The following is a 15410-nucleotide window of genomic DNA, read 5'->3' on the forward strand; positions in this document are numbered from 1 at the left end:
GGTAAAATATCTTCCAAATTATCCATGATTAATGTTCTGAACTGGAAACTATTTGGATTAAATATTTCTTTAATACCAGCTAAATAAAACAGTGAAGTCATTGAAGCTTACAAAAGAATCTAACAGAAAATTACAGTTTAAAATGTACAATGTACTCTATTTAAACCTTCTAAAACTTCTGAGTAGCCAAGAATATGAATTTTTATTGTGTCAAAGAATAAGAATGTGTTCTTTGTGAAGAAAAAAAAATTATTAAATTGCATGTTCCATCTTCCAGACTGGTCACTGGTCATTTAAACTGTGATCGAATCCACGGTAGTTGAAGGCCCCTCAGCTAATCTATTTGCTGTGAATGTTATTAAACATTTATAAGTGCCTGTACCCAGTAAAAAACTCAAAGGTATGATTTCGTTCACTGAGTTCCAAAATAGTAAAGAACATAACACTACTAAAGTATAAGTGATAGTTGCTCAGTTGTGTCCAACTCTTTGCAACCCAGTGGACTGTAGCCCACCAGACTCCTCTGTCCATGGAATTCTTCAGGCAAGAATACTGGAGTGGGATGCCATTCTCTCTCCAGGGGATCTTCCCAACCCAGGGACTGAACCCAGGTCTCCTGCGTTATAGGCAAAGTCTTTACAATTTGAGTCACCAGGGAAGCCCCTAAAACTACTAAGCGGATCAACTAATCCCAGCATAGGCTGATTCACAAAACAGGAGCACTGCAGTTACTAAAGCATATAAATAGATTTTTGATTCATCAAGAAAGCATTCAGAAAACTATCACTACTAATGAGTAATAGAAGATTTATTGGGGTTGGAAAGCTTGCTTAAAATAGAAATTCATCCAAAATATGAGTTCAATTCCCTGCCTTTCCAAAGAATAAGGAAAAGGAATTTATAGGAAAGATAGAATCTGTAAACATACTCTAAGGAGGCCAGGTAAATTTAGGGTAGTGTTTCTGAACCACATGCAGAAGAACAGCTTGAAGAGCTCACATGAAGATTCTTAGGCTCCCATCCCAGAGCAACGGAATCAGAATCCTTGGGAATCAGGCCTGGGGACCTGAACTGCAAACAAACTTTCCAGCTGATTCATGTGCGTGCATAAGTTTGAGACCCATGAATCAATGCAAGCCATGACACAAGCTTTGGCAGGAGTCGTCAAGGTTCTTGAAAGACAAAAATCCAAACAAGTTTAAGCCGTTTTATGCCTGGGGGTCAAACGAAGAGCAGAGTCCAGACTTCAGAACCAGTAACAGTTGTAGGGCTAAACAGCCATTCATTCATTCTGCCAATGGCTCAAGCCATGATTTTTAGTGCTTGCAGGAAGAGCTGATGGATCATTCAATAGGAGCATAAGCCAAACAGTACAAAGGGATGGCTTCTCTTGTTGCTCGTACATTTGCCAAACTTCTCCCCAACCTTAGCATCCCCTGGCATAAGTCAAGGCAATCATTCCTCATCAGCTTCTTAGGCTGGGATGTTAAAATCTACAAGAAGTGAGATGGAAGAAAGATGGCTAAGAATATTACCATATGGGAATTCTAATCTTCAGTAAAACATTTCAACATCAAGTCCAAGCCTCTTTTCTGATAACCAGAGAAAAACATAGTTTTAATTCCTTAAACAGGGAAACCATATGAAACATAAAGGAGAAAAAGAAATAGTCACTATAGTTTTAAAACTGAATAATTTTCTAGGAAGTTAAATCAGAAACATGGTTATTGAATGCAAAGAAGAGAGTACTGAGTTAAGACTGAGAGGAAATGGTTCTAGATATATCCTCAAACAGGTACGTGACTTTACATAATGCACTCAGCTACTCTTTACCCCAGAGGAGTTAATGTCCTAAGAAAAAATATTAAGTCACAAAGCAATGTCAAAATGAAAGTGACGTTATTATCACTTGTGGCAAAATTTATTTTATGCAATCCAGAATATAAGGGAACAAATGCAAAACAGTGAGCTGACTTTTCAACAGAGGCAAAAGATACCAAACTCCTGAAGTCAAAAACACTAACTGAAAAAGGTACATGCACCCCAATGCTCACAGTAGCACTGATTACAACAGCCAAAGCAGGGAGGCCACCTGAACACCCGCAGACAGGTGAGCAGGTAAGGAGGAGAGATGAGTGGATCAAGAAAGGTGAGTGGAGTGTTACTCAGTCATGCAAAGCATGAAATGATGCCATCTGCAGCAACATGGATGGACCTAGAGATCATCATATTAAGTGAACTAACAAAGACAAATGTCATATGATATCACTTACACGTGGAATCTAAACAAGTAATACAGACCAACTCATTTATAAAACAGAATGAGACTTAGAAAATAAATTTATGGTTACCAAAGGGGAAGGTGGGTAGAGGATAAACTGGGAGTTTAGGATTAACAGATGTGCACTACTCTACATATGCTGTGCTGTGCTTAGTCACTCGGCTGCATCTGAGTCTTCGCAAGCCCATGAACTGTATACAAAACAGATAAAGAAGGACCCACTGTGTACACAGGGAACTATACTTGATATCTTGTAATAATCATGGAAAATAATGTAAATAGGAATAGAATATATATATATATATATATATATATATATATATATATATACACACACACACACACACACACACACATATCAGAGAAGGCAATGGGACCTGACTCCAGTACTCCTGCCTGGAAAATCCCATGGACAGAGGAGTCTGGTAGGTTGAGTCCATGGGGTCGTGAAGAGTTGGACACGACTGAGTGACTTCACTTTCACTTTTCACTTTTATGCATTGGAGAAGGAAATGGCAACCCAACTCTAGTATTCTTGCCTGGAAAATCCCAGGGATTGGGGAGCCTGGTGGGCTGCCGTCTATGGGGTCGCACAGAGTCGGACACAACTGAAGCGACTTAGCAGCAGCAGCAGCATACACATATATAATTATAAATTAACTATACTTCAATAAAAATAATTTATATAAAGAATTATAAAACCAGCTATAGCATCAAATAACTATACACACATTTTCTGCAGTAATACCCAAAATGAAAACAGAATAGTACAAACTTGGAAAATCTAGGCCACTCTCACCAAACTGCTCCTGCTCTTGCCTGCATCAAGCTACACCAAGGTGAAACTTCATAGTAAAACAACCCACTGTGGCTTGATGTAGCCATCTAGGCTGCAGTGGTTACTGGTTCAGCCTGACACCGTACTGTTGACCTACCTACCTATATCCACCTGAGTCCCAAGGTAAGCTTCTCACACTGGAGAAGCACACAAACAATGGGACTGGAAGGACAAAGGACGGTGAGTAATGGCTGGTGCCAGCCATCTCTGAGCTTAGGACTCTAAGGATTTTGACACACATCTCACACTTTAATTCTTAAAGATTTTAGATCAACTCCAAATTCAAGTGTGTCTAGAAACAAGCAAGGAAGCCCATGCTTGTCCTTAGACTGGAGACTGCAGTGTATACCACAGTTACTCAGAGCTAAACTTGAAACTAGGCTCCAAGTTATGTATCCTCTCTGAATATTGGTTCATGAATTAGGTATTAAGATTAATGGGACTATTGGCAGAATTAAATAAGACTTGACTGTAAAACCCTTCATAGAGTATGTTGCCCATTGCAAGTACTCAATGAAGCCATTACTGTTAATAGTAAACTAGTAGCAGCGAAGATCGCTGCTTTTCCTTTCTCATTTTGTATTTCAAAGGTAAAAGCACATTCTAACTGAATGACAAGTTACATATAAAAGATAGAGTATATGATTAAATCAGAACCCAGTTTTCCTGACATTTACCTTTTCCTTCTTTGTGGCTATGGGATCGGTTTTACGGTTTACACTGGCCACAATCAGAAACCACACATTAAAAATTTACAATTTAAAGTTTAAGTCTGTGATGGTACAGAGAGTTTGGTACTTCTATCCAATACTGAAACAGCTTCTCAAGCCCTTTTTCTGGTATAACTACTGTAAACTAGGATTCTTAGGACAACCCCTTCCCTCTACCTGTTCTCATGATCGTCATCAGCGTCATCACCGTCTTCCTTACTGGGAACAAAACACCCTGTGAGCATTGTAGAAAATACTTTACTGGATCCAAATGTGTCCCCGAAAATGAAAAGCACCAACAGTACCATTCACACGGGAATAGAGAAGACGCAGCCCCTGTCTTGAGATGTCTACAACCTAGAGAAGACTAGAAAAAGATATGCACGTGCTGCAACTGAGGCCCGGCGCAGCCATGTAAATACATAAAAATAAATATGAAAAAAATAAAAAGTTACTCTGCTGATCAAGGCATGCACACGCACACACACACACACACACACGGCCAAGCACCTGTATGTTTAAAGGCAAATAATGACAATAAGAATAGAAGTAAAATACATATCTGTAGCTATGATGATGTGTAAATCAACAGGTAGGGGACAACAAAACTATCAGGACAATTTTGTCCCACATATTAAAATGTTTCTATAAAATGTAAATTCTTACAGGTAAAATCTTAAAACCATTTTTTTTTAAATAAATAAAATCCACAGCATGCCTCCTCTAGTCTATCATGAAAGCATCTATAGAAGGATGCCTCCATGTATCAATGGGGCCGATGCAGTGCAAACGCCTGTCAGTCAAGGGCCCGAGGTGCCTATGAGACACCAGAGGCCAAGCAACTAACGCCAGATCGCTTCAGCAGAGCCTGTTTGTAGAGGGAAACAAGAGCCACTTGAAAACTCATTTCACACTACTAATGTAAAGCCAATGCAAAGGTAATTTACTTTATCAGGACCCTTAATTTAGTGAAGGTCATGAGTACACTCAGCAGAGGTGAGAATTACCTACACTTATCAAAAGATAACCTGGTGACAGCATGGCTGAACAGGAAATAAACCAGGGACTCCCACTGAAAACCATCAGCTCCCATGCATAAAGAGGTCTTCTTACAAGTCGGTGAATTCTAAGGAAAAGCTTTGACTTGGTCACCTCTGCACCAATGCAACCTCATTTGCCATTCCGCTTGAGTTCAAGAATAGCCCTTCACTTTCCCAGTGTTGACAACTGAAGAGACGTGAAACAACACTTCTGGCACAAAACATGAAACTTACCACTCTCGTCATCAATATTGAACCTTCCAAGACCACTGCCATCCCTGATGGAGTACTGGATCTCCCCATCCCTCCCCGAGTCCTCATCGTGGGCAGTCACCTGCAGCACGCTGGTTCCAATCCGTGAGTTTTCTTTTACAGAGCCAACAACAGCAAAGTCCGGGAAATAGGGAGTATGGAGGTTTTCATTGACATCCACCACTTCCACCTCCACAAAGGACACGGATGACAGAGAGACAGGCCGCCCTTTGTCCTTGGCCCGAACTGTGAGGTTATAGAACTGCTGCTTTTCATAGTCAAGCTCCCTGCTCAGGCGGATGGCGCCACTTGCTTTATCTATTTCAAATCTCCCGTTGTAATCATTGACCAAAGAATAGCGCACTTGACCCCCCAGTCCCAGATCTGGGTCATGGGTCTCCAGCCAAGCAATGACGGTGCCAACGGGGAGGTCTTCAAGGACCTTCACACTGTAGCTACTGGGAATGAAAGCTGGGGAGCAGTCATTGACATCATCCAAAAAAACCTTCAGGGTGACAACGGAAAAGAGCTGCTGGCCACTTTCTGCCTTGTCTCTGGCTTCTATTTTTAAAGAATAGTTCGCTTTGGATTCCCGGTCCAATTGGTCCGCTATATACACGATTCCAGTGGAGCTATTGATGGCAAATTGCTGTGTATCTGTCAAGACTGAGTATGTCACTTCACCATTAGAACCCAAGTCTTTGTCTCTGGCTTCCACTTGAATAATCTCAGTGCCAATACTTGAACTCTCAAGAATGTTAACTGAATAACTGTCTTGAAGAAAAATCGGGCTATTGTCATTGGCATCCTCCACATTGATGGTAAGCAACCTCCATGAGGACTTTTGTGGATTCCCTAAGTCATAGATGGTGATGTTAAGGAGATAGAGGTCTCTGTGCTCTCGATCCATGGGCATAAGGACTTGAAGTTGCCCGGTCTCCATATCGATATTAAAACAGCTATCCATATTCCCATCAGATATTGTAAATAGCACCTTCCCATTGAAGCCAGAGTCGGCATCATAGGCTTTAATCTTCAGGATATTAGCACCAACTGGCAGATTCTCCTTCACAGCCACATCAGAAGGAAATGACTTGTCAAAATGTGGTCCCTGCCGGTTAACTGAATAAAAGTCAAGAAATCCATCTTCTAGATTCAGTTTCCCATTTGCTTTGGCCTTAATGAGGAGCTTCTCTGCCAGCTTCTGAGCCACGCGAGTTTCTCGGCAACTGAAGCTCTTTGAAGACACCTTCCCATGTAAGACTGAAATGTTAACAGACATGGGGTCTGCAAGATTCTCTCCATCAGTGGCTGTAATCCTGAGGGCAAAATTTCCATTTTTAATGCCAGAATTCATCAGTGACTTTTTAAGCTGCAAAACACCAGAGTCTGGGTTTAAATAAAAGAAACCAAGTTCGTTTCCAGAGATGATTTTGTACTTTACAAGCTCCAGCTCGTCAATATCAATCGCTGAGACAGCTGTGATATGACCCCCAACTGGAAAGTCATAGGAGATCACTCCCTGGCAAGCCACTTTTTCAAAGAGGGGGCTGTTGTCATTGACGTTTCCGACTCGAATAGTCACGTTGACCTCACTCTCGTGGCGGTATGGAGAGCCCCAGTCAGAGGCTCTGACAATGAACCTGTACGTTTCTGGAGAGGATTCAAAGTCCAGGTCTTCTGTGGTGCTGATGACGCCTGTAAACTGGTTAATAGCAAACGGCAACACATTCAAGCTGGCTATACTGTAGGTGATGTACCCATTTTCTCCTTTATCCTTATCAGAAGCTGAAACTGTCAGAATGCTTGTTCCTACGGGAACACTCTCATTCACAAATGCTTCATACAGCAGCTGCTGAAATTCTGGGGTGTGGTCATTGGCGTCTTCTATGCTGATGGTGACTTGCGTTTTTAAATCTCCTTCTTTATTTGTCACCCCCAGTCTATAAACCTCCTTCTTAATGGTATTCAGTGGCTGTGCGGTGACAATCAGACCCGACTGGGGATTGACTTTGAAGTACTGGGCATCCTCTCCAGGGGACAATCTGTACTCCGCATCTAGTGGTTCGGGACTTAATTTCACTATAGCAACCACGGCACCAGGAGGGGAAAACTCACTAATGCTCACTTCGTATGCTTCTTTCTCAAATCTAACTGGGACAGTGTCTCTTTTGGGGTTGGCGATGTGGACTATCTTGACTGCTGAAAATTTCTGAGGTGACCCCTTGTCTTTGGCTTGAAGAGTGAGGTTGTAGCCATAGGGAAAGCTCTCCCAGTCAACTGGCTTCTTCTCCTTAATCCTGTACTCATTCACCCACTTTCCTTCCTTGGCCAGGAAGAATTGGTCTAAAGGGTCCCCAGCCACGATGGAAACAGACTCAATCTCTCCATTGGCCCCTTCATCGAGGTCATCGGCTGTCACCACTGCATATACAGGCTCTGTGTCCAATGAGAAAGGAACGTGAGCGACCACGTGGAGAGCAGGGGCATGTTCGTTTACCCGTTCAACATGAACATAAAGCTTGGCAGTGCTGCTCACTCCATTATTCCCATACAGCTTCATCCCCCGGTCCACGGCTAAGATCTCCAGATCGTATCTGCTCTTTTCATCATAATTTAGTCGTCCGCTTAAGGAGATGACCCCGCTCGTGGGATGGACTGAAAATAGCTCAACTTTGTTCTTGAAGTAGTAGTAGAATTCGCCATTGGAACCAATGTCTGCATCTGTTGCCGTCACCTGGGCGACACTAGTCCTTAGTGGTGTGTTTTCTGCGATTGTAACCGAGTAGGTTGTGGGTGAAAATAAGGGTCTCAGGTCATTCATATCTAAAACCTGTATGCTCACTTTGGTCCATGCTTCCAAATCCTCGCCTCGGACAGAGCCTTTGACTATCAATAAATAATTGTCCTGAATTTCCCTGTTCAATATGGCGGAATTGCCACCTTTAGTTCTTATTCTGAGAAAACAGAAATCTGCAATGATGACTTCCTCGGCTTTGAAAAAGCCTTCCTCGTCTCCAGACACTATTCTGTATTTGATGTCCCAGGACAGATCGATCAAGGTGATGCCCATGCGACTCTGGCTGTTGACGTAAGTCCTTGCTGCCGAGTTCTCATACACGGTAGCATTATAAATGGAATGTGTGAAGTGGAAACCCAGGGGTCCGGTCCCGGGAAGCCCCTGAGAGAGTGTAGCCAAAAGCTTGAGAAGCAGGAGAATGAGGCAAGAGGGAGGCCGTGTGCCCACACAGTATCCCATAGTTAGATCCATCACATCATACTTCCATCCTGGAGGGGAAAAACAGAGAGAGAGAAGAGATAAATTAACCTAGAGGATCATAAGAGAAGGAACAGAAGTAACTATTATGAAACACTGTGTTTTGAAAACTTTATTATAAAGTCTTTTTACTAAAACATCAATACAAGAAAAAAAAGTAGAACACTCCCCACTATTAGATGACAAGGAACTCAAAATCACTAGGATTTACACTTATCATGCCCAGTTTTACTGAGTAACACGTCTACAGTGCTGATAGGATTGACTGTCCACTGGTGTAAGTTTTCTTGCAGTCTGAAGGTCAGTTTAGAAATACGTACTGCAAGGCTTAAGAAGTTCATTTACAGCTGACATAATATTAAATTCTAGGCAATTATCCTAGGGAAATAATTAGATAAGTGTACATTTACAGGACAGTTTAAAATACAAAAATTGAAAAAACATTAACTGCTTATCAATTGAGAAGCAAATGCTTTGTGGCACATTCTAGAAAACAAAAGACTATGCAGCCATTAAAAATAATGACTGAAAAGCTGTATTTTCAGATGCAGTAAGAATATAATACTACATGGAAAAAAGAGTAAAACACTATATGTGATATGATTCTATTAGGACTTAATCATTTATATATAAACTGCATTTTTACCTTTAAAATGAATTAACTATGTTGTGAGTTTGGGGAGCATCTTGCATCTTCTAATATTTCTTAAATCAACATTGTACATCAATGGTTGTATAATTACTTTTTATAATTAGGATCTTTAAAGAAATGTATTCCAAGTATTACCATCTTCTGTTGTGTTGAATTTTAAACTGATCAAGAGTTAGGCATAAGCCAATACGATGAAGATTAACAAAACATCACGAACAAACCAAGCAGGGAGGACCATCCCTAAGGAGTTACCTGATCTAAGTGATATTCACGAGTGGACTGTGCCTCTCAGAACAAGAGAGGTAAGGAAGATTTTGTGCAAGGAATATTTAAAGAATGATAAGAGATTTATCTTCTTACGAGTAATTGAAGGAATTACTTCCAATTATTTTTATCAGCTACTATTAAATTTCCACAGTCACCACAGCTCTATGACTGTGTAGAAGAAAAGATTAAAAATATTTTCCTATTTTGACTGTAAAATCTGTCAAGTGCTTTAAAAACAGAGAAGGGGAATGCTATTTAACAGGAAAGAGCTATCTATTTATATGCTTTGGCTCAGATTTTTAGAACAACCAAATGTATGAGTTCCTCCACCAAGACATACTCACCAGACCCTCACATTTCCTTTCTCTGTCTCTTCTACGGGAAACAGAATGGAAGAGAAGAGGAGAAAGGAAATGAACCCTTCTGCAGGCATTCTGTGACTTAGCTGCTTTGTTACATTTAATCCCCGCAACAACCTAAAGTACTACAGCACCCAACTACATGTTAGAAAATTGAAAGCTAGAAGGCTGTTAACCCATTTGGCTGGAACACTGGCCCATCCAGTTTCTCCCAGCAGCAGAGCAGCATCTCAAACCCTGGTCTTTCCTGCTCCAAAATCGGTGTTTTTTCCCATCACACCCTCAGTCTTCCTAAATTCTCTATCAACATAAGCAAGAAAGAAATTATTAAGGCTTCCCAGAAGCACATATTACTTTAATTCTACAGAACTAGTCAGTATTTATCACTGATGGAAAAGCATAAAACTCACCCACTTTCTCTGTTTGGTTACCTCCATTCTGGTTTTAAACTAGTTACAGTCATTGACTGTAAGCTGAAAAATCCCCTGGGGAAGTTTAGCATCTTCAAATATTACCAACTTTTCTGTAGCTTATAAAAATATCCATGGTTGGCAAGGCACATATTATTATAATTTTTTGTAGATAAGAACATCAAACCTCACTTTCCTAATAGCAGAGTCTGAATTAGAACTCTGACTCTCTCCACACTCCACAGTGCTTTCCCATTTTTCCCCCAATTCTGCCTTCCAGGAAACTCTCATAAGTGAAATTCTGGGCCTGCATTTGCACGGTTCTACCTGAGAAGGAAATACGCCTTGCTGCTATCATCAGATGCAGCACCTAGGAGACACTGAATAGGTGAGCAGAAAGAGTACAGTTTAATATAGGAATTTCATAAGCAAAATAAAGACTAAAAATAAAGCATGCTGATGTAATGACCTTTCATATAAGAAGTTAATTTCACAGGCAGTTCCTCTGGCTGTCTGTCCTTGGGAAATTCTCCATGTGCTAAGTTATGTGCGAAGAAGCAGCTTGGAGGCAGAAGTTCAAATATCCCTCCCAGGAGAGTGAACCCCAGGGGGCCAGTGCAACTGGGGGTACCTATCTGTGCTGAAAGAAGGGATCCTTAGGGATTACAGATAGAAACCAGGAGAAGCTTTAATAAGAACCCACATGACTTAAGAAACTCTTGCAGTTCACCATCTGAGAATGGTGAACTTCCAAAACAGAAGAGGCATTTTTACGTTCACTATGAACACAGTGGAAGGAGACAGGTGTTTATAAGAAAATAATCGAAGGCATGCACACTCTTGTAAGGTAGAAAAGAGGTTACTCCCAGCATCTCTAGAGAAATGCAGATTCTGTTTCTGCCTCATTACCTACTCACCAGTCCTCCCTGGTGGCTCAGACAGTAAAGAATCTTCCTGCAATGCAGGAGACAGGAATGGCAACCCACTCCAGTATTCTTGCCTGGACAATTCCATGGACAGGGGAGCCTGGTGGGCTACAGTCCATGGGGTCTCCAAGAGTTAGACATGACTGAGTGATTAACACTTTCATTTTTTCAACAGAGTCTATGTCCAGGGCACTTCCTGTGGTTTTACCCAATACATCACCCGAGGAATCTGGACTCTTCGGTCACCAGAAAAGAAAACCACTCCAATGGTGAATTCAGTTCAACTAAAGTTTTCTTAGTCTGTCCCCACATTTCCACCCTAAGCTCAGCCTGAAGGAAAGCTGTTAGGATGTGCCAAAACTGGACACCATCCTATTCCCAGCATCGATACCAGTGTGTACCAAGAATCACGTACCACGAAGAAGGTGTACAGTACTGGTGTGCTGAACACAATACTCTTTCTAAAGTTTTTATCAAACTTGTTACAATATTGTTTTTGGTTTATGTTTTGGTTTTTTGGCTGTGAGGCATATAGGATCTTAGCCCTCTAACCAGGGATCAAACCACACCTCATGCATTGCAAGGCAAAGTCCTAACAACTGGATGGCCAGGGAAGTCCCCGCTAAACACAGTATTAAGGGAGGGAAGTAAATAGAGACCCAGAGGCCTGTAGTATGCTCAGCTCCCAAATCCTCCAAATAAGCACATCTTACTTCAGGAAAGAGAATCAAGAAATTATACAAATTCAAAGGAGGCTGAAGGGCTTCCTAGGTGGCACTAGTGGTAAAGAACCAGCCTGCCAAAGCAGGAGACACAAGAGATGCGGGTTTGATCCCTGGATCAGGAAGAACCCCTGGAGAAGGGAATGGCACCCCACTCCAGTATTCTTGCCTGGAGAACTCCATGGACAGAGGATCCTGGCGGGCTACAGTCCATGGGTTGAAAAGAGTCGGACATCACTGAGGGCCTGAGCACACACATACAAAGGAGGCTAAAAGATTATCTGTTTCACTCTCTTGAGTTTACAGGTGAGGAAACTGCTACCCAAAAATAGGATGAGATCCCCTAATATAAGGTCTCAGATCTCCCAGGTTCTAGACAATACCAAATGGAAAAGTTTGCCAACTGAATTAGTTTTCCTTTGAATTTTATTACAATTTTCACTCTGTGGTTTATCATCATTTTGCAGTCATCTTTGTTTTCTAACATCTTATTACTCCCCCTGGAGTTACTCCCTCCTCTAAGTAGTTAACTGTTTATAAATAAACATTTAAGTGCCCTGGGGGAGAGTTACTTTTACAAACCCTTCTGGTGAATCTGTCAAAAAAAAATGTTGTCATAATATGAAAAAACATCATTCATTTTAACTATTCGAAAATGATATTTTTGCATACTGAGTTTATTTTTTTTTAGCAAGATACACCACCGGAATATTTTTCTTATAAAGCAGAATTAATGATCTTAAATGCAAATGAAAAGACTTTCAAACCGTACTGAAATCGAAATGTATTCTTGTGTTCTAAAATCTGTATTTAACTTCAAAACCCGGAGCAGGACTGAGTTTTCAACTTCAGTTGTTAAAACGAAAATATCTCATGAGGTTTTAGTATTTTTAGTTTTGTAAAAAAAAAAAAAATACAAAACCCTATATGGCACAAATTAATTCAAAAGCTTGCAGTTTTCTCCATCAATTTAGAAAATAAAGGAGTGCCAGAAGCGAGAAATTCTTTAAAATTCTGTAAAGTAAGTATTAAAATAAGACTTTGGCTTCCTTTTTTAGTATGCAAAGATGACTGTTAGGATGTTTTCTTAAAAAAAGAAAAGAGTCCTGCTTTTCCACACTAGGGACAAGCTATTTGTGAAACCCGAGTATGAGACTGATGCTGTTTGAGAAGCTCTGCACATTGATTTATTTTACTGCTTCTGGATTATTTTAAAGAAAGCACTTAGTTCCCAACCTTGGAGCCTATTTTCTACGACTTAGTAACATAATCAATAATTTTTGATATAATCTCTGAAGAGATCATCGAGTCATCAATCTTGGAGACACTTCCTTTCCAGAGGCAACGCAGCGTGCCTCACCGCCTGGCCCTGTCCGCTCGGATGGAGGTTCTCAGGCTGGGCTGCAGAAGGGCAGGGGGTTTCCTTTCCAGGGATGAAAAAACACCACAGACCCCAGGGCAGAGAACAGCTCCTACAAAAGCCACCTCTCTGTGAGCCTTGGCTCGGAGCAAGGCTCAGCTTGCTTGGGGAACCTTGGGGAAGCTCCATTTTGCCACCATTAAACTGGGCTCCTGAAACAGCTGGGATTTCGGAACAGTAAAACAGCGCTTTAGAAAAGCGTTCTATTTTTACTTCATCTCTTCCTGTCTTACAGATTTTTGAAAGGAGTTGATAAGCCAGACAGAGATGGTGCTTGGGGAATGAGCTCTGAGAGCCTGCGAGACAAAGTCAGTATCCAAAGGGCTTCCCCTTCATAGGCATACTTGACCAAGATGCTTTATGTGAGAAATGCAAAGGAAGCTCAGGTGAGGGCTGTGACTGAGTCCAGGACCTATGCAAACCCTGTGCGTACAGTGGTTCCAGAACACACGCTCTGGTGCCTGACCGCCTGGGTTTGAATCCCAGCACTGCTCTTGAGTAGCTGTGTGACCTTGGGCAAGTTATTTAACCTGTCAGTGCCTCGCTGTCTTCAGCTATACAATGAGAACGATAGTGCCTACTGAATTGGATTTGAGTTAATAAATATAAAGCACTTAAAACAGCCCACGGCACATGGTAAGGTACAACTGCTATCCATTAATATCATTAGCTAAGACAGTTTTTAGAGAGGACACAAATCTGTGAGTCACAAATGCAGGATAAGGGAGGAAATTCGCAACCTATGCTGACATTTTCTTTTTCAAGAGGAGAATCCACATCAAAGGTAAAGGAAAGGATTACGTTTTACTAACAGCAAAGGGCCACTTCATGAGGCCCAAAGGTGGCTTTGCCACTTACTGGCTGGGTGACTTTGGGGTAACACTTAAAGCTTTTCAAATAGGGCTTACCTTTAAAATAGGGGGCTTATACCATTTCCCACTCTCATGAAACAGGCTTACAACTGTGTTGGGCACACAGTAAATGTTCTACAAATATGAACTGGCATTACAGTAAGTCCCCTACACATGAACGAGTTCCATTCTGAAGCACCTTCATAAGTCCAATTTGTTCATTAGTCCAAGTTAGCTTAGGTACCCAAGTGACACAATCAGCTATACAGTACTGTAATAGAATAGGTTTATTAATACTTTTCACACAAATAATATGTACATAAGAAACAAACACAAAAAATAAAGACAACATATTTCATATTATAATACAGCACCCTGAAAAGTGCAGTGGTACAGCACAACAGCTGGCATACAGGGGCTGGCACGCAGGTTCACATCTTTGAAAATTTCTAACTCAATGGTTTGTGTGTAGGGGACTACTGTATGATTATTAAAGTGTTCATAAGAAGGAATACGAAGCAGAAAGTAACTGAAAACTGGGATAAGGATAAAGGGTCAAGAAGAAGACCATTCATGGAGTGTGTGCATGCTGAGTCGCTTCAGTCGTGTCTGACTCTTTGTGACTCTATGGACTGTAGCCCACCAGGCTCCTCTGTCCATGGGATTATCCAGGTAAGAACACTGGAGTGGGTTGCCATGCCTTCCTCCAGGGGATCTTCCCAACCCAGGGATCAAACCCGTGTCTCCTTTGGCTCCTGCATTGCAGGCTAGGAGCAGTCCATCCTTAATAGGAAAGCCACTCTTCCACAGACCCAGGCCCCTGCCATGGGTGGGGGCAGAGCCAGGGAGAGGTCTCATGCATGGTGACATGGGCTAAGGACTCTTGCCACAGTCTTGTAACTTATTTCCAACTCCTGAACGTACACTTTCAAACTTAGGAAACCAGAGCTGCATTAGGGAGCTACTCCTTAGACTTGGCATTTAAGTCCTGGGGAGTTCTAGCAGGATTTCTCCTTGCAACAGTGAGACCCAGCACAGCCAGATACTGCTAAACCCTATCTTCTAGAGCAGCTTATTCCAATATAGCTTAAATTGCCACCCTCATGACATTACTTGGTGTTCTGGGTCCCTGCTTCTGAAATCAGTTTCAGATTGTCTGTACAACACACTTGGGAATAAAGTTTTACTCTCTGGCTGATGTTAATGGCTGCCTGAAAAGTAGAAAAAAATGTTTATTGTGTAGTTTGTATTAATACAAACCATTGTAGCTAGAGAGTCTACAGGATAATATACTAGGTGTTTGGGTCACAAATAATCCATGTCATGCCATTACTCAGAAGATATTATGATATACTAAATCAGAAGCACATAAACCCACTGAGGACCATAAAATTGTCTAATGCAA

At 41.4% G+C, this 15410-nt stretch overlaps 1 protein-coding gene across 1 annotated transcript in view; it reads right to left on the minus strand.

Moving 5' to 3' along the window:
- FAT3 (FAT atypical cadherin 3) overlaps positions 1 to 15410 on the minus strand; it is a 688930-nt gene that overhangs the window by 640401 nt on the left and 33119 nt on the right. Inside the window, exon 2 of the mRNA XM_044943370.2 lies at positions 5104 to 8409. Within this exon, the coding sequence (XP_044799305.2) occupies positions 5104 to 8409 (3306 nt within the window). The remainder of the gene's footprint in view (positions 1 to 5103; positions 8410 to 15410) is intronic.

Source organism: Bubalus bubalis, chromosome 5 (assembly GCF_019923935.1).
Source record: "Bubalus bubalis isolate 160015118507 breed Murrah chromosome 5, NDDB_SH_1, whole genome shotgun sequence".
Classification (NCBI taxonomy): domain Eukaryota; kingdom Metazoa; phylum Chordata; class Mammalia; order Artiodactyla; family Bovidae; genus Bubalus; species Bubalus bubalis.